The 26,232-nt window shown below is 39.6% G+C and overlaps 1 protein-coding gene across 1 annotated transcript in view; it reads right to left on the bottom strand.

Annotated features, from left to right (window-relative positions):
* The window catches only part of DNAH11 (dynein axonemal heavy chain 11), a 359,011-nt gene that overhangs the window by 283,271 nt on the left and 49,508 nt on the right, over positions 1 to 26,232 (bottom strand). Inside the window, exons 15-23 of the mRNA XM_055347302.2 lie at positions 18,509 to 18,841; positions 17,697 to 17,951; positions 17,448 to 17,617; positions 17,009 to 17,231; positions 12,103 to 12,219; positions 11,913 to 11,999; positions 3,388 to 3,546; positions 2,363 to 2,446; positions 879 to 1,037 (exon numbers count right to left, since the gene is read on the bottom strand). Of these exons, the coding sequence (XP_055203277.1) occupies positions 879 to 1,037; positions 2,363 to 2,446; positions 3,388 to 3,546; positions 11,913 to 11,999; positions 12,103 to 12,219; positions 17,009 to 17,231; positions 17,448 to 17,617; positions 17,697 to 17,951; positions 18,509 to 18,841 (1,587 nt within the window). The remainder of the gene's footprint in view (positions 1 to 878; positions 1,038 to 2,362; positions 2,447 to 3,387; positions 3,547 to 11,912; positions 12,000 to 12,102; positions 12,220 to 17,008; positions 17,232 to 17,447; positions 17,618 to 17,696; positions 17,952 to 18,508; positions 18,842 to 26,232) is intronic.

Raw genomic sequence — 26,232 nt, 5'->3', positions numbered from 1 at the left:
AATTTAATCTCAGTTCATTGGCAAAAAAAAATAGTCTTACAGTGTCATTATTCATATTTACCATGTGAAAAATAATTCTCATTTCCACATTGTCTTGTGACAATGACTCCCCTTCTCTCACACTGACTCTCCTTCCCTCCCCTATATTTGGTCCTTGAGACATCCTCAGCTCTTCGACATACCCAAACTCACTCATGTCTCCTGTAAGTGAAGAGTTGAGCCAGCCATATGGGTTGCAGGAAAGCCATTTTCTTTCCGGCTTTTGCTAAGAATATCCAGAATCTGCTTCTTGGAAGCTGCCACCCTCTGTCCCTCCCTACCCTCTAACATTCCTTAGCACCATCCACCCCTCTGCATAAAAGGACCAAATGCCCTGATTTGCTCCGGACTGAGGGGTTTCTAGCAAGTGGATTTCAGGGATGTGATACTTTCAGTGCTAAAACCTGGAAAGTCCTGAGAAAGCTAGATGAGTTTGCCAGACTATCTCTGTGTCAACTTTGGCCTCACTCCGGAGTTGCTGGGAGCCAGGGAGCTAGGTCTGTCCTTGAGAAAGAATGAGGAGAGATGTGTAACAGGGCCACTCTGATTAGTTGTGCAATTTGTGTACTGAACGTGGACACCAGCCCAGACGACAAATGGAGACGGAAGCCAGCCTCCGCTCTGCTGTCCTGGGGACAGCCTGGAGGAGGGTGCCTTTTTCTAAATTGTCTGTCGGATCAGGCGACTTTTTCTAGCCAGCAAAAAGGCATCACACAGCAAGTAGAGGCTCTGCTGAGGGCGGTCTTTTCATAAATTACACTTCATCCCAGATGATGCAAACCAAGAAGTAACACTTCACAGTCATAACAAGGTTCATTAGTGAGACCAAGGATACTGACCCCAATAGCTTTCATCAGCTGGTGCCAATGCCTGTCCCTGAGGGCAGGGCTCTGTAACTCTGTGATGGCCCTCAGGGAGGCTGTCATGTCCTTAACTGTGCCTTCCAGGCCCATGTAAGCATCCCAGACGCGGACTTCCTTGTTGAGTGACCAAATTTCCTAAAGAAAAGTGGAGGAAAAAACCTAGCTCCCAAGAAATAACACAGTATATATTAATAATTTGCCTCCTTTGATATATATTTCCCAACTCCTGGATTAGAAAAGAGTGAAAGCATTTGAACTCCTAGACCAAGGACCAAAACCAGAGAAATGAAAAGGGATCCACTCATTTGTACATTACAAGCCCACTCTGTACAAGCCACTTGTATACACTGCTTTCTCATTCACAAGATCTAACTGAATGTCCCATGAGGAAACACAGGTAAGTAACAGAGTTCACAGGACACGTGCAATGAAGAATGTTTCTTCTATAAACATAAATAAATGGAAACAGACTGTTATCAGATTACTAAGACCTCCTCCTCCTTTAAATGACTCATTTAAACAACAGCCTTGGAATGTTGATTACCTTTGAGTGCCTGTTTCTTGAAACGTAAATATTTCATCATCTTAAAATGCCAAATAGGTCCTTTGACTTAGCTGGTCCTCTCAGCCCAAGGAACAACATCAGCAATTGTGAATGAGAAAACCCATAAGAAAACAACTAGAACTTAGCACGAAATAAAGGACAACGTGACCCCATGACATCCAAAAGAATGAAGGGACATTTTAGTTTGGGTCTTTGGGACTGGCATAATATGGGGGAAAATACAGGCGAGAGTGGGTAGGAGCTGAGGCAAGGAAGCCCTGGGGTGGAAAAAAAGCAATGGTCCTGTCACTTTTAACTGCCTTTCACTGATATGCATTTTGCCTTTATCCAAAGATGCTCTGTCTTCAGAGGGCGTACGGCTATGCAGAATAGATATCAAATTCCAATAAGTACCAAATTACAATAGGCTCAGTTCTTTATATGTTGAGCCCCCTTGGGATACCAGAGTCATTAATAAGAACAAAGATCATAGTATTCTGCATAAATCCAGAGGTGGCATACTCCTGTTAGTTGCCCCAAATTCCAGAGCCAAAAGGTACCTTTTCATATACAAAATGTTTATGGTTGCTAAGTAAAGAAATCAAAAGCTTTCAGAAGCCTGACCCCTTGGCCCTGATAATGTTCCTCTCTGTTCTAGGAAGCTGTAGGAAGCTCATAATTAGAGTAGCTTCTCATAAATTCATTAACCCTAATATGCTTCTATCAACTCACTCACAGAAAGACAGGCTTGATTAGAAGTGCAACTGGCTAAGGGTGAAAAAACACTGTCTGCTATCACTCTGTTAGAAGTAAATAAGTACATGCAGCCCAATACACCAGATACTAGGTTAGGGAAGACGGAAGGAGGTGGTGCTGAGAAAGATAAATTGTTGTAATAGACAGTTATGGAACTCGCCTTGGCAAACCTTCTGAGTTCTACATCCATCTGTTCCACATTAATCTGTCTCCACTGGGTTTTAGTCCAATTATCAATGCTTCTCTGAAAACGCAAAAGCAGATAAAAGTGTCAACAACATTTGGTGAAAGCAAGTCTCTGCAGCAAAATATATCAACTGATGATACACAGTAACTCTATCATCCAGTGGAAAGTCAATTTTTAAAATATTAACTGCACTTGTCAAAACTTCCCTATCACCAAAACAAAAAAGTTGTCAGAACATGTCAAGCTAAAGGCTAAAACATTATGATATATTAATTTCTAGTAGCGATGATAAATTCCATACACATACCATCATTATCACTTAATCCTGTGTACTTTGAATAAACTGATAAGTAGATTATTAAATAACAGACTTTTATAATTCTACATGTAACTAAATAAGCTTTCACATGACAATTTTCAACCATTATAAACAAAACTCTCATCAACCATTTCTTGACCATATTTTATATTTTGTTAATATATTTCTATATGGCTTTCAACTAAGATAAAAGATTATAGTGCTTGTTGCAATATGCCTCATTCCCTAGAACTTACTTTTTCACTTAAGTTTTAATTTGTATGTGTAATTAACCACATACAAATTATTTTTAGTAAGTGTCTGTTTGTGTATGCCCAGGCATATAAGTATAAGCTTAGGTGTATGTATGAGTTGGTATGCACAGATGACCACATGTAATACATATTTATATATTAATTTTTATTTTATTTATATTCTTTACAATCTCCCCAAAGGATGTGAGGCAGTCAGCTTATTATACAAAGTTTCATCCTGAACTAAAAATAAAAACAACTGGTATTCAAAGAAGAATCATCCACTAACAGAGATACATGAACTCTAATTTGGGGCTGGGGTGAGGATCTAATTTCCACATATTTCAAGACATTATAAAACCCAAATAGAATAATATAGGCTCTACAAACTGCATATATAAAAGAACTACTAAATAAAAAGCATGTTTTGAGAAAGCACATCTTACTCGAACATAAATAATGACATCCCACAGTCCCTTGAGCAATTTTATTTCGTTGCGACACTGTTTCATTTGTTTGTACTCTGGAAGAGCCACTTCAAAAAGACGAGTAGATTCTTGCATCTGCAACATTTCTTCTTCTAAGGCCTCAAGCTCTTCATTTGCCTAAGGAGAGAACATAAACACCTGCATACAAACTGCCAGAGAAAGAGAAGACACGCAGTTCTGTAGCTCTGGTTATCTCGACATTTCAATCTTTGATTTTTAACGGGAAAATAAAAATAAATCTGCAGCATAATTATTGGCAAAATGTAGAAGGTTTTAGAAGAGCAAACTCAGCTGCACAAAAAGTGAGAATAGATTACTGTTAAACACAGTAACTTCAACAATACTGTCCCTATACATGTATTAGCAAAATTTCTTCTTCATCAGATTTCTCTGAATACAATTTTTCCTCTTGGTTTTTGTACCAAGAGCTGGGGAATTTGCTGAAGAACAAAAGGTGGGGCTCTAGAAACTTCCACGTAAGAATGAATTATATTTTAAGTAATGACTTAGTTTATTAAAACTTTCAGATTTAAAAAATACCCTACAGATTATCAATAATATCAAATGCACTCAAGAGAATTCGTGAAATAAAGCATAAAGCTAAAAACACAGCCCAGTATGAAAACATCACCATATGACTGTCTTTATCAAGGTTCAATTATATACCCCATCTACATAGAATAGTTTACATTTTACACCAAACGTAAATGCTGACATGTTTTTTCTTTTGTGATGACCAACTCTTAATTTTCATCTTTCATTAACAAAATGGTACTATGCTTACATGGTAAAAGTTCAAGGTGTAGAGGAGAATTTGCAAGGCAGGAAAGCAATCCTTCAGGTTCACTCATTCTTTTGGATGCTATTTCTGTAACTTCCAATTCTGTGCTCAAGCTGCTCTTTGTTGATCCCGTTTAGACATTATACTAGGTTACTACTGGCTTTGCAAAAGAAGGATTTGACTTTGTTTTTCCACTTTCTATTTTCTCCCATCCTCCTCCCAAGATCCAACAATTGTATTACTTTAGTTTCTTTGAACTTTAAATACCTATACTTAATGCTTTTGTGTTCCATCACCTTCGACTCTTTTTCAATTGACAAATAAAAATTGTATATATTTATCACGTACAACATGATGCTTTGGAATTGCGAGGCCGGGCACAGTGGCTCATGCCTGTAATCCCAGCACTTTGGGAAGTCACAGTGGGTGGACTGCTTGAGCCCAGGAGTTTGAGACCAGCCTGGGCAATGTGGCAAAACCCCATCTCTATTAAAAGTGCAAAAAAAAAAAAAATTAGCTGGGCATGGTGGCATGTGCCTGTACTCCCAGTTACTCGGGAGGCTGAGGTGGGAGAATGACCTAAGTAAGACCAGGGAAGGTTGAGGCTGCAGTGAGTTGAAATTGCACCACTGCACTATCGCCTGGTCAGAGTGAGACCCTGTCTCAACAAAACAAAACAAAACAAAAAATCTATACATTGTGAAATGGTTCTATAGAGCTAATTAATATATGCATTATCTCACATACTTCATCATCTCACACTTTCTGTGGTAAGAACACTTAAAATCTACTCAGCAATTTTCAAAATACAGTATGTTGCTATTAACTATAGTCACCAAGTTGTACAAGAAGTCTTGTGAACTAACATCTCCCCAACCCCAACTCTGTCTCTTCATTTCCTACTATGTAAAGAAGAATATTAGCATCCTGCTTTCATTTTTACAAGTTTTATCTTAACAAGAACTGCAATTCTTTTAGTTTTAAAATGTTTTATTATGAAACATTTTATACACATAAAAGGATATATGCGTTTGTTCCCCATCTAGCCTAAGAAATATGACTAATAATTTTTAATGCCTTTTCTTAATTTTATCCCTCTTTTCCCTACTACATATTTAACCACAAAACCTACCTTTTTATTTGTCTAATTTTTATAATATTTTCACGTTAATGTATTGCTAAGTGCTAAATGTTAAAATTTATGTTTGTGAAATGCAGTTTACTACATATATCACCTTTCAATTGATATTTATGTTCACCTATATATTCATGATGATGTGTGTGAAGTACATTTCCCCTACTGCATAGTACTACATTATATGAATATACACTATTTTTTTTACTTCTGATAGTCATTTTGGCTTTTCCTATGTTTCACCCTTATTACTAATGCTTCTGGAAATTTTCATGTTCCCTATCGTATAGTATTTTACGTAGAGTTTTCATTGTTTTATTAGGTAAAAAATGTCTTCTAAGTGTTTCTATCATGAATGAATGTTGAATGATAGCTAAAGTTCTTTTGGCATTTCTTGCGATAATCATACGATTTTTTCTCCCTAATTTGTTAATGCAATTAATTACACTGATTTTCTAATGTTAAGTGAAACTTATTTTCCTTAAATGAAAACTTGTTTATAAATTGGTATAATTTGTTTTGTTTGGTATGTTTGTATCTATATGTACATGAGAAAGACTGATCTATATTTTTTTCCTTTCTCATACTATGCTTTTATAAAAATCAGACATGCTTCATAAAGTAATTTTTGAGTGTTCATTCTTTTTCAGTTTCCTGGAATCATGTGAATGAGATCCGTTTCTTGAAACTTCTTAAGATTCACCTGTAAAGCCATCAGGGCTTCTTAGTCTCTTTTTTTTTTTTTTTTTTGAGACGGAGCCTCACTCTGTCACCCAGGCTGGAGTGCAGTGGTGCAATCTTGGCTCACTGCAAGCTCCGCCTCCTGGGTTCATGCCATTCTCCTGCTTCAGCTCCCCCCGAGTAGCTGGGACTACAGGCGTCTGCCACCACGCCCGGCTAATTTTTTGTATTTTTAGTAGAGACAGGGTTCCATCGTATTAGCCAGGATGGTCTCCATTTCCTGACCTTGTGATCTGCCCACCTCGGCCTCCCAAAGTGCTGGGATTACAGGCATGAGCCACCGTGCCCAGCCTTCTTAGTCTCTCTTTTGGAAATTTTTTTGTTTTTTAACTACTGGTTAATATTTTTCTTTTTATTTTCTGACTGGCTAAGTTTGAATACTTATATGATTACTCAGATTTACTGAGACAGTTTTGGTAAATTATATTTTTCTAAAAATTTATCAATTTTAAGTTTTTAAGTTTCTTATTAATAGTGCTCTATATTTTTAAATGTCTGCTGTTTCTGTACAATCATTCCCTATTTTATTCTAATACTGTTAATTTTGCTGTTTTTCTGTTTTTCCCTTGTTGATTTCACCAGAGGTTTGTCCATAGAGTTAGTCTTTTCTAAGAAGCAAATTTGGCATTGTTTGGAGTATAACTAGTTATTCATCACTATAAATAACTAGAGTTATGTTAGTAATGGTTTATTGGTGGTAAATATATTGCATTTTTGTTTACCTGAAATATCTTCATTTCACTATTACTGAGAGATAATTTTTCCCAGTAGAATTGAAAGACATCATCCACTACCTTCTGGCTCCCATTGTTGCTAATGAGAAGTATGCTCTTAGCCTAATCATCAATTCTAACAAGTGACCAGTCTTTTCTATCTGGTTGCTTTGAAAATATTTTTGCTTTTGGTATTCTGCAGTTCACTGTGATGTGTCTAGACGCAGTCTTTGTATTTATCCTGGTTGGGATTTGGTGAATTTCCTGAATCTTTCGATTCATGTTTTGACCAGTGTATTAGTCACGGTTCTCCAGAAAGATAGAACCAATAGGAAAAAATAAATAGATATATGAGGGAAGTTTTATTAGGGGTATTGGCTCACACGATTATGAAGGCTGAGAAGTCTCACAATAAGCCATTTGCAAGCTGGAAACCCGGATGCCAGCAGTGTGGCTCAATGCAAGTTCAAAGGCCTCAGAACCAGGAAAGCTGATAGTATAATCCTCAGTCCGGGGCCAAAGTCCTAAGAACCAGATGCTGAGGGTGGGAGGCTGTAGGTTCAAGTCCTGGAGTCCAAAGTCCAGGGACATTGGAATTCTGATGTCCAAGACCAGGAGAAACATATTCCTTTTCCAGAGGAGACAGCAAATTTGCCTCTCCTTTGCCTTTTTCTTCTATCTGGGCCCCCAGCCAATTGGACAATGCCTACCCGCACTGCAGGTGGATCTTCTCCACTCAGTCCACCAACTTACAAACCAGTCTCTCCTGTGTCTTCAGACATGCCCAGAAATAATGTTTTACCAGCTCTGTAGGTATCCCTTAATCTAGTCAAGGTGACACCTAAATTTAACCATCACAACCAGTCCTTTAAAAGTCTCAGCTATTATCTTGCAGACTATATTCTGTTCATTCTCTCTTCCAGGAAGTACGAATAGAACAGTTGGACGGCATTCTAACTTCTTTCTATGTGCCCCTTAAGCTCTTTTATATTTTCCATCTCCTTACACCTATGACTGCATTCTAAGTGATTTCCTCCAATGTAATTTGTATTTCACTAATTCTCTTTCCAATTTTAATGAGCTCTTTAACCCATCTGCTGAGTTGTATTTTTTTTTTCACAACTGTATTTTTCATTTCTGTAAGTATCTGGCCCTTTTTCAAATTCAACTGATCATGGTTGATAGTCTCAAAACTGAGAACTTGCTCATTTTTTTCAATATTATCTTTTATTTCCTTCTAATATCTGAAACTTTGCATGCATCTCTATGCGTGGTTTCTTTCAACTGACTCTTATGCGTAATGGTGTGTTCATTGTTTTATTGTGTACTCATATTTGACTGAACTTAATCTGTTGGACCCCCTAAAGAGACTGAATGAGAGTGCTTTTTTCCAGAGATGATTTAGGTTTGCTTCTACTAGTTGCTAGGAAGATACTTGTAACCATTTCAATTTCCTGTCTTAGAAATTCCTTAATCAGAGGGGTAGTATAAAACTGGACCACAAACCCTTGTGAGAACAGTAATATGTTTACAAACTCCCAGAGTATCCTTTTCTGTTTTTTTTGTTTTTTTTTTTTTTTTTTTTTGAGACGGAGCCTCACTCTGTCGCCCAGGCTGGAGTGAAGTGGCGCAATCTCGGCTCACTGCAAGCTCCGCCTCCTGGGTTCACGCCATTCTCCTGCCTCAGCCTCCCGAGTAGCTGGGACTACAAGCTCCTGCCACCACCCCCGGCTAATGTTTTGTATTTTTAGTAGAGACGGGGTTTCACTGTGTTAGCCAGGATGGTCTCCATCTCCTGACCTTGTGATCTGCCTGCCTTGGCCTCCCAAAGTGCTGGGATTACAGGCGTGAGCCACCGCGCCTGGCCCCTTTTCTGTTTTTTTCACCCTACTCTGAGCATTAGTGAAGACCCACAGTGATCTCATCGGCTTCCTTTGCAGGCTGCAGACCTTCCCTAGCCCACTCTTCAATGAGGGTATCACCCTTAACAGCATCTTCTATTTCCCCATGAGAAACTTAATCTCATAGTTCTAGACTTCTGATATTTCCATTTTCACTACAGCAGCACAGGCTTCTGCATTTGCCTCTATTTTTTCTTGCCCTTTAGAGATTTGTTTTATGTTCTTGTGAACTCAGCAACAGATTAAAAATTACACATTTGTGAATATGTATTCAGCATCTGTTTTATGAAAGAGGGCTTTTCAAAATGTCTGGTCTACCATAATCTCCAAAGCCAATATCCCTTTGATTTATTTTTAATCGTTTTTTTCCTATTACTTACACTAATTCCATTATTCCTAGAAATATATACCCAGTTATGGCTGGGCACAGTGGCTCATGCTTGTAATCCCAGCAAGTTGGGAGGCTGAGGCAGGCAGATCACTGGAGGTCAAGAGTTCAAGAACAGTCTGGCCAACATGGCGAAACCCTGTCTCTACTAAAAATACAAAAATTAGCCAGGTGTGGTGGTGCGTGCCTGTCTGTGGTCCCAGCTACTCAGGAAGTTGAGGCAGGAGAATTGCTTGAACCTGGGAGGCAGAGGTTGTAGTGAGCTGAGATCATGCCACTGTACTCCAGCCTGGGTGACAGAGCGAGACTCTGTCAAAGAAAGAAAAGAAAAGAAAAATGAAAGGAAAAGGAAAGGAAAGGAAGAAATACCCAGTTATGTTAATTCAGCTTGTTATTATACAGTTACTATATCTTTGGCTGTGAAGAAACGGTAGTACTTAACCAGGGAACCTCATTTTAAAGGGAGGGATTCACTGTACTGTTCCCCTTATTTGTGGAAAGTCAGTGTTTTCTGTCTTGTGGACTGAGATGCCTTCAGAACCAGGGTCCACCATACCAGCCCAGAACAATAATACATATGCCTTTCACTGAGTCTAATTAGATTTACATTAGATATGTCTGCTGAACAAACACACCAAGAACATGACTTCAAGAAAAAGTTCACCCAGCCCTACTACATTCAAAATATTCCTGTAGTTACAAGCGTAAGCATCTCTGACTTTTAAATATGTAACTGTATGCTGTTATAGTATAGCATGAACATGATACAATTCAATAAATAACTGTAGTAAATGTTTACATACAGCATGTTGGTTAGTCAAGTAAAAACGTTTCCCCATCCACAATCTGTTCAGACCACCTGCAATTTAGACATAATCTTTAAAAAATAAAAAATAAAACCAAGTATATTAGCATACTCTAACCTACTCCCTTTTCAGTGAATATGTTAACCAATTTTCTTCTGCCAAGTGAAAGAGGCAACATGATGCTATAGAATGGTGTTTTCTGAATAAGTTTAAAGCAATTAAATCTAAATTCAACCCAAAATTTGGAAAGAGAGGTAAGGGCTCTGTCAGCCGCACCCAGCTAAGGAGTTAAGACTATCTCCAGCATGAAATGAAATCAGGGTGACAGGCTAGATGAGCAACTCAGAAAGGTGCCCAGCTCCTAAATCTAAACTTCACCCCATTATTTTCTTATTTTGGTTGCCAGGTTAAGTTCCTAGAGAAACAAAGACACCATTTTTCTAATAAAAGTTTAAAACATCTTTTCAAGTGTTCTGTGAATTACTTACCATTTGGATTCTTTGCCCACCATATGCATTCTTATAGTCAACTATAATAAAGTACAGTTGTTCATTATAAACTAGGATTGAATGACTCAACAATCTTCATGTCCAGGGTTAAGAATAAGTTAGGGGCTTCCTTGACTATGGTTAAAAGTTACGGGCAAAAGAATCACAAGAGAAAGAGTATAGTGGTTAAAATTTCTGATTAAAAAAAAAAAAAAAAGTTTAGATAGCCAGAATGTTAATCCTAGTTCTGTCACTTACTAACAGAAATCTGCAAGGAATTACTTAATTATACAAGTTTTTTTGTTTTTGTTTTTGTTTTTTTTGCGATGAAGTCTTGCTCTGTCGCCAGGCTGGAGTACAGTGGCGCAATCTCGGCTCACTGCAATCTCTGCCTCCTGGGTTCAAGAGATTCCCCTGCCTCAGCCTCCTGAGTAGTTGGGACTACAGGCACCCACCACCATGCCCAGCAATTTTTTTTTTTAATTTTTATTTTAGTAGAGACGGGGTTTCATCGTGTCGGCCAGGATGGTCTTGATCTCCTGACCTCGTGATATGCCCGCCTCGAATCCCAAAGTGCCTGGGCTACAGGTATGAGCCACCGTACCCGGCCACAAGCTTGTTTTTTTAATTGAAATAGGAAAAGTAATACAAGCCATATCATAGGGAGACTGAGAATTAAAAAGAAATAATGAAAGTCATACGCTTAACAAAATTCTTGACATATAGTAAGGACTCAAAAAATAGTAGTAGTTGTTACTGTCTCTAGTATGATTACTATGATGATTGTGATAGTTAATACTGACTGTCAACATGACTGGACTGAAGGATACAAAGTATTGTTCCTGGGTGTGTCTGTGAGGGTGTGGCCAAAGGAGATTAACAATTGAGTCAGTAGACTGGGAGAGGCAAACCCACCCTCAATCTGGGTGGGCACCATCTAATCAGCTGCCAGCACAGCTAGGATAAAAGCAGACAGAGGAATGTGGAAGGACTAGGCTGGCTGAGTCTTGTGGCCTCCATCTTTCTCCCGTGCTGGATGCTTCTTGTCCTCGAACACTGGACTCCATGTTCTTCAGCTTTTGGTCTCTTGAACCTACACCCGTGGCTTGCTAGGGACTCTGGGGCCTTTGGCCACAGACTCAAGGCCGCAATGCTGGCTCCCCTACTTTTGAGGTTTTGAGACTCAGAGTGGCTTCCTTGTTCCTCAGCTTGCAGACAGCCTACTGTGGGACTTCGCCTTGTGATGGTGTGAGTCAATACTCCTTAATAAACGCCCTTCCGTATATACATCTATCCTACTAGTCCTGTCCCTCTAGAGAACCCTAACACAATGACAATGATGGTTTTGGGAGGCATGATTTGAAATACAATATAATTTACTTAAGGGGAAATTGCTTATAACTGGGTTTTAAATAAATCAATTCCTATAACAGCAAAACAAAGACAAAATGTGGCAGTATTTTGTGTCTAAACTTACATTTTTTAAAGTAGCTATTTTAATGCACACAGGATATTTGAGATCTGTATTACCTTATCAAGCGCTGTGTATGGATTTTCTGCATTAAATCCAAGAGGGGCATAGTGTCTGAATCTCTCTCTGAACTCTGCCTGCTTTGCCTGATCAGTGCAAAAAAAAAAAAAAAAAAAGTGAATTTCAAACAAATACTTCAATTATCCTAGTAAAACCTTTCTTAAAACAAAAACTTGGTAACTAGCTTACGTCAAACAAAATACATTTTTTCCTTATAAGAGTGACTTCCGCATTATGGAGAGGTGAGACTTCATGTCTGACAGTTGCTGCGATCTTTTTGGTAGTTTCCCATCTTTCAGGTAATTCCTGCAAAAGCAAAGGCACAAATGGGAAATTACTTCAATTCCTAAAACAAATCAACCCTATAGGATTAAATTACTCTAATTTCTTTCTTTTTTTTTTTTTCTCTTGAGACAAGGTCTGGCTCTATCCCCTAGACTGGAGTGCACTGGCATGATCTCAGCTCACTGAAACCTTCACCTCCCAGGCTCAAGTGATCCTCCCAGCTCAGCCTCCCCAGTAGCTGGAACTACAGGCATGTACCACCATGCCCAGATAATTTTTGTATTTTTTGTAGGACAGGGTTTCAGCATGTTGTCCAGGCTGGTCTTGAACTCGTGAATTCAAGCAATTCACCTGCCTCTGGCTCCCAAAGTGCTGGGATTACAGGCATGAGCCACCATGCCCATGTAAATGATTCTAATTTCTTTACACTAACCCATGACATCTCTTCATTCTTATATAATGAGTTTATAAAAAAGGATGAAAGTGATGAAAAGGCTTAGAACCAAGGCTGAAGTACAGGCTGATTCACTGGCACTGCTGGGTTCAGAACTCCAAAGCATGTACCAGAATTGTTCTCATCTCAGAATCCATGGAAATCTTTTTAAAATAAACACAAATCTCCTAATTGTTTTGCTGCTGTGGGAATAAAATTAAAGTGCTCTGGAAACGACTTTGTTGATCTCTAACAACTAGAAATGGAAGCCAGCCATGTTTAGTAATTTAGCAAGTGAAAAAAAAGATGCTTTGAAAATGCTGGGACAAGGATGAAAATGTGAATCAATCTCATCTTCAGCTTTTCTCTAGCTCCCAAAGCTCTGTACATTCTCCTTCTTGTTGGAGAGTTTGAGGATTGAGGTTGGGTTTATTTTAGGGGACTAGGAGTTTTTGAAGGGAGAAAAGGGCAAAGGGAAGGAAGGTTAATTCCTACTCTATGTAGGACAAAAGACACAATAAATAGTTCAGGTACCAACTCAACTCTGCTCTCCCTGCCTACAATGCAAATAGGACAAAATCAAGTTATTTTCTTTGAGGAGCAATGCATGGAGCATAATTACTGTTGAAAAGCATGCCTTGTGTCCCAATTAACAAAGCATTGTTCCTCTCGGTCATCTCCTGGGACACTGAAATTGCTTTGTCACACAAACCCACCCATAGTGATGGAACTCTACTTGTAGCTGAAGTGCAAAACTCAAAGGTTCTAAAGACTATTTTGTAAACCTCAATAAATATTTGATGAATGATTCAGTAACTGCCAGTTATGAAAAACGCACTGTGCTAGGTCTAAATACTATTTGTGTGGTGAACAGGGTGCTAAAAAGGTAAAACACATTCTCTCAAATTGTTTTATAATCTGTCAGAGTGAGCAAGAGGCACACACAATAACTATTCTACACAACAGAAAGTGCTAACTATCTGGAGGTCTATGTGTTATGGAATCAAAACAGTTGGGAGACAATATGGTGACATGACAGGAATACCAAACCAGCTCAGGAACCAAGGGACCTGGGCTTTAAAACCCTTTGTCCTTCCCTCTCGTGGCTTCTCATCAAAACTCTGCATCCGCCCTCTGTACAGACAGAGTCTCACTTTGCATTTCCAACTCCATTCCATGGAACCTAAGTATTCCATGGAGTCCCTCAGAGGCCATGGCTGGGAAGCCAGGAGGAAGTTACATCCATGAGCTCAGGTCCCCATATCCCTCTTCAAACACAACAAACCTGCTTTATATTTGGGGATTCCAAACAAGTTTTTACTTGGTAAAAATAAATTTTCTTGAAACCCAAAAGATCAGATGATCTCCAAAGCCTCTCAAAGTCAGATGATCCACTCAAGGAGGAGGTAACATTGAAACTGAGGCTCAACGAAATGACTAGGTTTCAACAGGCAGAGATTAGGGTGAGATCCCTTGAGGTATGATGACCAATATAGGATGGTGTGAGTGTGTGAGCTCTTATGGAAACTGGACAGCATTCGGGAAGTTAGGGGCAGTTAGTGAAGGTTTCTGAGCAGAAAAGGGACTGGGTAAGTCCTGCAGATCAGAATATTCATCTTGTTTCAGAGTATATTGTGGGTGGGGTGTGAGGAGGAATGGGATGAATTAAGGAGCTATTGCTGTGAGCTGAGAAGTAATAAGAGCTGAATTAAAGTGGGTGTTAACAGCAGTGAAAAGAGGCAAAAGACTGAAGAGACGCTCCACCAGGACAAAGATCTTGCTGGTGGTGAGTCCTCATGAATTTAAGGAAGTAATACTTCAACTCTTAGTAGGCATAGCCAGACTTTAGGGTGTTTTCACACAGAACTAAGCATAGACAAGTATTTGGAAAATGTTATGACTTCTCATAATAACAAAGGAGAAACTGAAAGTAACTATCACTTGAAGTTGCTTAAATTAAAATAAAATTGGGCCTCGTTACCCTCCAAATACACCACATACCGCCTATGAATCTTATTTTCCCTCCTGACAAGTCTAAATTACTGATACACAGCTAAAATTGTATTCTGCTTTTGAAATGTTGAAAAGCCTAATGCTTTCAATACTACCATCACCCGAAAGAGTGAACCAAACGTTTATAATACAAATTCTGGACGCCATATCTAAATTTCTCTCATCAATTACTCATTATGACTACTTTCTCTATGAGATATAGTTTAAGGTTCAACATCTGATTCAAGGAATATCTAAATATTCCTAGAAACAAGAACTATTTATAGTTGTTTCCACTGTAACTGTTTTATCTCTTAGTCTTGTTATGTATGTATCTGTCTAGAATTTGTCATCTTGCTCCACGTCTAACTGGCTTGCAAGCTCTAAGGGCAGTTTTATACTTAAATAGAATTTAACAATTAATATACAGTAATTCTCATAGTCTTTATAGTCAAGAGAGCACTTGTAAATACCCTGCTGCATTTAATCCTCATAAAGCAAAATGACAGAATATAAAACAAAACAGCCACTGTGAAAAATAGTTTGGCAATGGCTCAAAAAGTTAAATATAGAACTACCAGATGACCCAGCAATTCCACTCCTAGGTGTACTGAAAAGAATTGAAAACAGATACTCAAATAAATACACACCAATGTTCATAGCAGCACTATTGACAATAGCCCAAAGATGGAAACAACCCAAATGTCCATTGACAGACGAGTGGATAAGCCAATGGTGGTATGGACGGACATACAATGGAATGTTATTCAGCCATAAAAAGAAATGAAGTACCAATACATGCTACAATGTGAATGAACCTGGAAAACATTATACCAAGTGAAAGAAGCCTAACATAATAGGTCACATATTGTATGATTCCATCTATATGAAATATCTAGAGTAAGTGAACCCATAAAGGCAGAAACAGATTGGGAATTGCCAAGGATTGGTGGGTAGGGGTTTGCAAGGCTTGGCAGGGCATGGAGGAGGATAATGGGGAGAGACAGAGAAGTGGTATGGGATTTCTGGGAGCAATGAAAATTTCTGGAACTAGATAGAGGTGGTAGTTGCACAATATTGTACTAAATTGTACATTTTAAAATGGTTACTTTTATATGTTATCCGAATAGTACATTTCACCTCAATAAAAAAAAGAAAAAAACAGAAATTGATGGGAGCAAGTATAGAGAAACTGTTTAAATGAGGGATCATGAGGCATATTTTAGCAAAAAGGAAGTGTGGTCTTAGACATTAACAAACTTGTCAAGGCAAACAGAAAAGATGAACTCATACAGTACTTGAAAACAAATCTAAGTTTGAGTTCTGTGCTCTGACTACTAAACTAGATCAACTAGAATCCAGTGAAAGCTTTTTGGTTAATGTGTCCACTGATCACGTTTGCAAAATTCAAGTACATGTGTGTACAGACACACACACACATACACACAATCTATAAAATATCAATATTGGCATAGAAAAAGAATCTAAATTGTGAGACTGTGGTTCATGATTTCAGTTCTAATTAAAGAGACTTTGTTGTTAAAAAGCCCCCAAATCTTTCCACAGCATGGAAACAGGTGGATGGCTTAGAAATCTATTTAGAAAGCACAGTGATTTCCCCATCCAAATTGAGTTTCATTTATTTATTATTATTATTATTATTATTTTGAGAAGGAGTCTCGCTTTGTCCCCATGCTAGAGTGCAGTGGTGTGATCTCAGCTCACTGCAACCTTCACCTCCCGAGTTCAAACGATTCTTCTGCCTCAGCCTCCTGAGTAGCTGGACTACAGGTGCGTGCCACCACGCACAGCTAATTTTTGTATTTTTAGTAGAGATGGGGTTTCAGCATGTTGGCCAGGCTGGTCTTGAACTCCGGACCTCAGGTGATCTGCCTGCCTCAGCCTCTCACAGTGCTGGGATTACAGACAAGAGCCACCACGCCTGGCCTATTTATTCATTATTAACAAATCCATGATACGTTTGCAAGACTAGGACACTTCTTGACTGACAGGTAGTTTTTTTGAATGAAAAAAAAGTATGGATATATTTCATGTGTGAAAATGATGGTAAAACTGAACTCAAAAAAGCAACTCATAGGTTCTTTACAATCTACATTCTTTCTAATAAGGCAGTGGAGCACAGTGGTTAAGTATTTTGTCATAAAACACACCTAGAGTGTTGGCTGGCTTTACTATTTGTATGACCTTGAGAAAGTTATTAAATCTCCTTAAGTATCAGATTCCTAACCTGTAAATTGAAAACATCAAATGTGTACAGTATAGACTGTTATAAGGACATCCATCATAAGAGAGTACATGTAAAGTACTTTAATAAAAGAGATGCTCAATTTATGGTAATTATGATTATTTCACCTCTGCACTTACCTCTAGCTGAATATAGACTTGCTCAGGCATCTTCTGGCCATAGCTTTCCAAGAGGGTGATCGTTTCTTTTAGAGGTTCAAAGAGTTCATCAGTAGCTCTCTGTCGGCTTCTTACTGCCAGAAGATGCCCCATGATGTCAACTAAACCATCATGATCACCTTCATTTAATTCTCTCTGAAGTCCGGAATCTGTCTCCTTTATAAATTCTTGTAGCTCATTCAGACTATTAAATATATATGTACATAGATACACACAAATTAAGTTTATTAAAACATTTAGCAGTATAAGACTTCTGATTGAATCTTATTTTCATTATGTACCTCATTAAACATTTATCTCTATCATGAAACTGGCAACATTAATACGCTTAAAAGTAACATCTCAGTTTTAGAAAGCAGTTTAGAAAGTTATAATTCCAAATACCAAAGTAAAAGGCTACCTGTCAATGACAAATCTCAAAAGATGCTCCTGAAACATCCAGCTCCATTTCTTAATTATGGTTAACAAGCTCACTTTGAAAGGCTTCATGTCCACCTTGAACCAACTATCAAACACTCTGAAGTCCTCAAATTTGCTCATTTGAACATACAAAGCTTCATAAATGTCAATCTGTAGTTAGAAAAAGATTAATTAGAACAACTCAGTGAAAAGCCATTTCACTACATTAAATGCTAAGGGTTTTCCTTGCCTGTTCTTTGAATTGCTCAAGAGTTGGTGGTTGTTCGGGAATTTCTTCATTTGCATGAGCATCCGTTTCATCGGAAGACACAGCATGGCCATACAAGAGAAAATGCTTCATAAACTCAGCTCGATCATCCACCCAGAGGTAAGCGTGGGTCTCCAGGGTGTTTCTGAAATCTAAGACTTTGTTGATGACATTCACCACTCTGTTCATGATCTCCTGCCTGACCTCTGCCAGGCCTAACATGTTATCCATATCGTTCTAAATGAGAGGAAAACACAGCACTTACTATTCAAACCAACCTTACTTTACCAATTATCTACAGCATAACATTACCAAGGTAATTCTTCAAAGGGAGAGTAGTTAGAAAAATTAAAAATCATGTTGCTTTTTCCAACTTCTCTTTTCCCCGTGCTTCCCATTTTCCTAATTTGTTCTGGGTTTTGTTTTCTGGTGGTTTTTTGTGTTTTGTTTTTGTTTTTTTTGAGACAGGGTTTTATCACTCAACCTGGAGTGCACTGGCTTAATCATAGCTCACTGCAGCCTCTAACTCCTGGACTTAAGCAATCCTCCTGTCTAAGCCTCCTGAGTAGCTGGGACTACAGATGCATGCCACCACACCCAGCTAATTTTTAAATTTTTTTTAGAGACGGTCTTGCTATGCTGCTTAGGCTGGTCTTGAACTCTTGGGCCCAAGCAATCCTCTTGCCTCAGCCTCCCAAAGTTCTGGGATTCCAGGCATGAGCTACCATACCCAGCCACAATTTGTTTTTGAATCATTAATATAAAAGCTAAATACCCATTTACTAAGAAAATACCTGATAATTTTTAATTTCCAGGTGTGTTGCTATTCGGTTCATCTGGGCAGACATTCTAAAACTATTGCATAACATTTCTTCTACCAGATCATAGAAGCCATCCCCAGCCTCTCTGTCTAGAGAAGGTTTAAACACAATCTCAGGAGGCAACAAGATCATTTGTGCTTGAAAAAACGGTGCCGGTTTCAATTGTTTCTCTGTATTCTTCAGAAAGAAGTCTAAGTCGTGCATTATAGCCTGAAAAAAGCCTTCCACCACAATGTCGTCAATGAATTCTACATAAATTTTCCAGGTATCCAGAGAGGGATCGGCTTTGAAGAGCTTCCTATTTTCCTAGAAACAGACAAGTATTAGTAGATGAATATAAACAAATAATTAGCATAAAAACTAAAACTCTCCATTTAAATAGTTTGTAAAAGAAGAGACTGCATTGTTGTGCACAAGACAGGAACATTCAAATACTAAGTTGCAGAACCTTAAGCTAGATGTCAAAGATCTAAGCAGGAATTTAGAACATTAAGTTCACACATGAAATACATTCAAAAGTTGTTTCGAGGAAAGTTCTCTACGAAGATTGCTATCTTCAGATACAGACAGGAAATACACTAGTTCCCAATGAATTCTAGACATTTTGGACCTGGGCTCTAGGTTTTGCTTCGTCACTAACTCTATGTCCTTAGACTTTGCCTTCCAGGGCCTTCCCTGTAAATAAAGAGATCTGTCAAACTGGTCCTTCAGAGAACACTGTTCTGGAACATCTGAAGATTATCAAGTCAGGGAAGTACTATGTACTCTATGCCATTCTTGGAGACTCACAATGTACCTATTCTATTAAAGTCCATTGAGGCTATTATTAAAAAGTCAAAAAATAACAGATGCTGGTGAGGTTGCACAGAAAAAGGAATGTTTATATACTGTTGGTAGAAATGTTAATTAGTTCAACCACTGTGGAAGACAGTGTGGAAATTCCTCAAAGACCCAAAAACAGAAATATCATTTGACCCAGCAATCCCATCACTGGATATACACCAAAAGGGATACAAATCATTCTATTATAAAGACACACACATGTATGTTCATTATAGCACTATTCACAATAGCAAAGACATGGAATCAACCTAAGTGCCTATCAATGATACACTGGATAAAGAAAATGTGGCACGTGTATACATGGAATACTATGCAGCCATAAAAAAGAATGAGATCATGTCCTTTGCAGGAACATGGATGGAGCTGGAGGCCATTATCCTCAGCAAACTAATGCAGGAGCAGAAAACCAAATACTGCATTTTCTCACTTATAAGTGGGAGCTAAATGATGAGAACACATGGACACATAGAGGGGCACAACACACACTGGGATCTAAAGGAGGGTAAGGATTGGAAGGAGGGAGAGGATCAGGAAAAATAACCAGCGGGTACTAGGCATAATACCTGGGTGATAAAATAATCAGTACAATAAACCTTCATGTTTTCAGACCTTGTTTAAGCACAATTTATTTATTATTATTATTTTTTTTTGCATACCATCTATGATAAGCAACCTGTGGAACAGACCCAGTTTAGAAAACATTGGACTTGGGAAGTTCTAAGCTCCCTTCTTGCATCAACAATATGAGCTTCTTGCACCTTAGCGTCTCCCAAGAGTTTGGGTGACATAATGGACAAGCCAGTTGGGGCAAAATAGGGCCTGAAGACAGAGGTGTGGTTAAGGACCACTACAGGCTGAGCATGCAGTGTGCTTGGCCCAGAGACACAGGTTTCAAAAGGTCAGGTGGGCAGCAAAGTTGATTCTAGAGAGGCTGAGTGGCTAAACTTGCATGGTCTATACAGACCAGACAGCAGATGCCCAAGGGAGGAACTGAAGCACAGAGCAAAAGAGACATTGGAATAAGAGCTGATTATAAGGTGACATTGGAATAAGAGCTGATTGTAAGGTGGACTATACTCTCTGTTTTCTTTGATTATTCTTTACTATGGATATATGATCCAGGATGCAAAGGTGTTATGTTGTAAGCAAGAATCAGAACTAGAGAGGTAAGTATAGATCCTAATAAGGCAGGGGAGAGATGAGAGAACCCTAGCTCTCAAACAAATTTAAGAACTGCTCCTTCTCAGGAATGCTGTGTTGCCTACCAGCCAGGTGGAACCATTCACATCTGTGTAATCATGTGACATGCACCCCTGGAATTGTGCAGTACCCATCCTAGGAAAGTATACACAGCTGCCCTGGCCCCTTTGTAGGCACTAAAAGAGAAAAGTATAGATCTTACAGCTGAAGAAAAATCCTTAGAGACCATCTTGTTAAGTCTCCTCATCTTAAAGATATCAATACGGTTTGACTCTGTGTCCTCACCCAAATCTAAACTTGAATTGTAATCTCCATGTGTTGGGAGAGTGGCCTGGTGGAAGGTGACTGAATCACGGGGGCAGACTCCCTGCCCCAACCCCCTGCTTGCTGTTCTCGTGACAGAATTCTCACGAGATCTGGTTGTTTGATAAGTGTGTGTTTTTTCCCCTTTGCTCTCTCTCCTGCCACCATGTAAGACGGACCTTGCTTCCCCTTTGCCTTCTGCCATGATTGTAAGTTTCCTGAGGCCTCCCCAGCCATATGGAACTGCGAGTCAATTAAATCTCTTTTCTTCATAAATGACCCTGTCTCAGGTAGTTCTTTTTTTTCACAGCAGTGTGAAAACATACTAACATAGACATGAAAACAAAGACCTAATACACATTCAGCGTCACACTAGTAGGAAGTTAATAGCTGAGCTAGGACTAGAAACCAGCCCTCTTGACCTCCCAGAGTAGGGCCTTTCCCATCATGTCACGGTCATATACACTTTTTCATACCAAGAGATCCAGTTTACCTCACTACAGTCACATTGATGAGAAATGCTGTATCTTCAGCACATTCGGATAAAGGGAGCGAAAGGAAGAGAAAGGAGAGCTTTAGATAACTGAATCATCACTCAGGTCCCTTCCAGGCCCAATATTCCATGGTCCTGCTCCTCTCTTCTCTCCATCTTTAACTCTGACTCCAGACCACTCGCTGACATCCCACCAGCCAGAAAACATGCAGCATGCAAAAGGCAGAACTGACTCACCCTTGGCCGTATTTCTACAGCTTTTCCCCAAACCATGTTCCTCACCAGAAGCCTGAGAACTAGGTTCAACATGACATGCTAAGTCAAGAGGAAAATAATCACTTAAAAGACCCAACTTATGGAAACAAATAATCATTTCATTTCCATTTTAAAGCTGGCTTACATTCCCTCAAGGCAGAAGCTCTCTTCCATTCTTGGATTGAGAACAGTGATTTCAAAGTTTCTTAGTTTTTGCCTTAAGGACAAAAATAGGAGAATCCATTTATTAATAGAAAAAATTCTAACATTTTTCTCTGAGATGACAATGCAAAACCTTGTTTTCTGATGATTTCTAGTCATGTCTTGGCCATACTTTTAATGCATTTTCATCAGGATTCATATCTTAATGGTTTAAAATCCTTGGAGTTTGGGGAGTACATTTTTTTATTATCAAGAAAATGTAACAGAAAAAACTAATCGTAATCCATCATCTGTCCTCTATGAGACAGATTCTAACACATAAACAGTTGTAGAGATGTCTTAAAAGTCAGAGAATAATTCACAGCATTTATTGAACAACTAGAAATAGTCCACGGCATGACTTAGTTAAGATACTGCTGAAAAACAAATTAATTTCTAGATAAATACCTCCTTTACATGTCAGGAAACCCCTGAGATTCTCTCCAGGCTACCCAGGACTTTGGCAGAGCCTTCCGAGGGAGCATGGCCCTGCCTACACTTTGATTTCAGACTTCAGCCCTCTAGACTATGAGAGAATAAACTTCTTTCATTTCAAGACAGCCTGTTTGTGGACCTTGTCATGGCAGCCTTGGGACGCTATTCCAGGCAGTACTCAAAGAAGACAGAAACAAAGTCTTTGTCCTAGCAAATTGTCATTGATGGGAAAATTAAAACTTTCTTAGAAATTTTAGAAAACACTGGAAGTCAACAGAAACACTGAAACCCATGTTAATTATGTACTTCTTTTTATTTTCTTCTCCATATCCACTAGAGCATATCAAATGTACTGTACTTGACGTTTTGGTAAGAAAATCTGTTACCCTCCAAACCCTTTCTTCACTTGGCTTCCTGTCCTGGTTTTCCTCCTACTGTCTCAGCCTTTCCTTTTCTGCATCTTTGGCTGGTCCTTCTTCTCCCTGGTCTCCTAAGAGAAGAATGGTGGTCCAGCCAACAGTCCTTGATTTTCTTCTATTCCCTAGCTAAACTCATGTTCTCGGTGATCACATCCAGTCTCCTGGCTTAAATGTCATTGCCATCCACTCCTCCTTCATCTGTGTTTTCAGTTTGGACCCCTCTCATTAACTCTAAATGAGTAAATCCAATAGCCCACTCAACTCCTCTTGGCTAATTAACACCTCAAATTCAAGACGCCCAAAACTGAAATCTTGACCTTCCCTGCTAAGTCTCTTCCTCTCATACCCTTCCCCATCTGAATAGATTGCAACTTCACCTTTCCAGTTGATTATGACAAAATGTGTAGAATAATCTTTAACGTGTCTTTCTTTCGTGCTCCACAACCAGTCTTTGGGAAACTCTGTTTGCTCCACTTAATTCAAAATATATTCAGAATCCAACTACTTCTAATCACTTTCACTGCTACCACCCTGGTCCAGCACCATCATCTGTTACGTGCCTGTGCCATTGTCTGAATGCTTATGTCCTCCCAAAATTTGAATGTGAAAATCCCAACCCCCAAGGGGATGGTATTATGAGGAGGGGTTTAGGAGGAGGTGATTAGGTCCTGAGGGCAGAGCCTTCATGAATGAGAGTACTGCCCATATGAAACAGGCCCAGGGGAACTTCCTCCATGTGAGGACACAATGAGAAGTTGGCAGTCTGCAACCTAGAAGAGGGGCCTTGCCAGAAACTGATCATGCTGGCACCTGGACCTCCAGAACTATGAGATAACCATTTCTGCTGTTTTAAAGTTACTCAGTTTAGAGTATTTTGCTATATCAGCCTGAACATACTGAACCCCTAGATTACTAATAAGAATGGCAACCTACCAGGTCGCCCTGCCTCTTCCCTAGCCTCCCTACAGAGGGTCTCAACACAACAGCCAGAAATCCTTTTAGAATGAAAGTCAGACTGTATTTACTCCCCTCCTCAAAATCTCAAAATTCTGCAGTGTCTTTCACATACCTCAGAGTGAGCCAAAGCCAGAATCTGCAAAAAGGCCTATGAAGCCTCCCCTGAGCTGCCAGTCCCTCACCACGCAGCTTAGCGTCTGACCTCACCTCAGCAACTCTCCACTCAGCTCCCTCTACTCCCCCCACACTTACTTCCCTGCTCTTCCTCGAGCATGCCCAGGGATCTCCTGCCCAAAAACTATCTCCTCTGCCTAGAACACTCTTCACCAAAGGCCCACTTGGCTGACTCTATCACCTCTGTCAAGTCTTTGTTCAAATTTCACCTTCTGGTTGAGGCCTACTCTGATCATCCTACTTAAAACTGCATCCTTGACCCCACCCTCCAGAATTCCCTTGCCCTGCTCCAGTTTGATCTTTTTTCTGCAGCACGTACCAGTTCTAACACAGCACGACTTACTACGTCACTGCTTATTGTCTCTCTCCTCACTTGATTCAAGTTCCATGAGAGCAAGGAACTTTGTCTGCTCTGCTCTCTCTCATATTTCAAAAACCTAGAAAGGTGCTGGGTACACACAATGCTCACAATAAATATTTCCCAAATAAGTGAATGATGATGGACTGCAAAGACAAGATACATAATGGGTTGCATACAATTCCCAGCAGGAAAACCGTAATCTATTTCTTGTTCTGCTGAGAATTATCCTAGAGACAAGGACCTTCATTTTACACATGAGAAAATTCAGGCCCAGCCTCTGGAAGACTCTGGTTTCCAGCCTTTACCAAGGACACTTTCCCTACCCCACATTGTGCTACTTCATGATGGCTTCAGTGTGTGTGTGTGTGTGTATGTGTGTATGAAAGAGTGTGCATGTGGGAGAAAGTGTGAGAGTGTGTGTGTGTGATATGTGAGAGGAAGAGACTGTGTGCGTGAGAGTTTGTGACATACAGAGAAAAAGAGTATGTGTGTGAGAGAAAGAGAGTGTGTGTGCTAGAGAGAGAGAGATTTTGTGTGTGTGTGTGTTGGGGGGGGGGGGGGGGGGGTCTGTCTGCCTTGCCCAAAGGAGAGTATTCATGGATTAAGGACTGTGCTGGTCTATAGAGAAGACTCCACATAACGAGGATGCTCAGAGGAAACATGAAATACGCTCTTTCATTCCTATCCCTTTTTTCCTTAAGAAATAGTAACAACAAGAAATCAACTCCCCATGTTCCCATCATCAGCATTGCACATCTGTGAGCACCACATTCCTATCTTTGCCTTCCCTCCATCCTGTACTACAGATGAATGCTCCGTGCTCCTGTCTAAAGACACCTTCTACAGGTATTTACTAAATCCCATTCCCTCAATGGCTTTCTTCCAACAATTTTTTCTCCTTCCTAGATTACTGCAGTTAACATACAAACATCCTGAAACATCAACCACTATTAAAAATAAAACCCTCCCTACCCTGATACACAGGCCCCAGGTACTGCCCAGTTGTTGGTTTGCCCCACAGCAGAGCTCCTCAGGATCTCCTCAGCTGCCTCCACTCACATTTCCCCATTCTCTCATCAGCCAACTCCCACCAAGCTTCCACTCTGCCACCACATGAAATCGCCTCTCCTCATCCCAATGACTTACATGCTGCCAGATCTGAGGGTTAGCCTCCGTCTTTATTTTCAGGTCCTACGTCAGGATGGGACAGAGTTGAGCTCTTCCTCCTCCTTGAAATCCCTTCTATTTTTGGTTTCCAGGGCATCACTCTCTCTTTTTCAGTATCCTGTGTGGGATTTTCCTCTTCTCCCTGACCTAGGGAGGACTTCGAGGCTAGTTTTTGGGCCTCTTTTCTATCTACAATTCCCACATGCTCTTAATCTAATTATATGGCTCTAAATACCATACATATGTGCATAAATCTCAATTCTCTGTTACTTACCTGGATTTTGCCCTGAACACAAGACACATTTGCAAATCTAGTCTACTCAAAATGTCCCTTAGGACAAGCATCTCTAACTAACTTGTCCAAAACCAAACCTCCTCTTTTTTTCTGCTACAAAATCTGCTCACCACAGTCTTCCTCATATCATTAAAGGGCAACTCCAGTCCAGTCCAATCACTCAGACCAAAAACCTTGAAATCATCCTTGACTTCTCTCTCCTCTGATTCCTCAAAGCAAATTCTGCTGGCTCCACCATCAAAATATATGCAGGATATGAACTGCCTTGATCACTAGCACTATGACCCAAGGCAGCATCATTTCTTACCTGGATTATTAGCATAGGCTCTGAAGAGTCTCCCTGCCAACCACTTCTTTGCTTGCCTGTGGCTTACGCTCCACAGGGAAAGCCTTTGAGCAAAAAGTCTCTGGCTGCTCTTTCCCCTTACAGTAAAATCCAAAGTCCTCATAACAGCCTGCTAACCCCACATAATGTACCATTAGTCTCTTCTACCTCACCCTCTACTACCACTCCCCTTGCAAATTCTGATCTCAGTTTGCTGACTGATCCTGGAACAGGCCAGGCTGCTCCTGCCTCAAAGTGTCTATACTTTT

Source organism: Gorilla gorilla, chromosome 6 (genome assembly GCF_029281585.2).
Source record: "Gorilla gorilla gorilla isolate KB3781 chromosome 6, NHGRI_mGorGor1-v2.1_pri, whole genome shotgun sequence".
Lineage (NCBI taxonomy): Eukaryota > Metazoa > Chordata > Mammalia > Primates > Hominidae > Gorilla > Gorilla gorilla.
The sequence above is the reverse complement of the archived record's forward strand: the minus strand, read 5'-3'. Positions and strand labels throughout refer to the sequence as shown.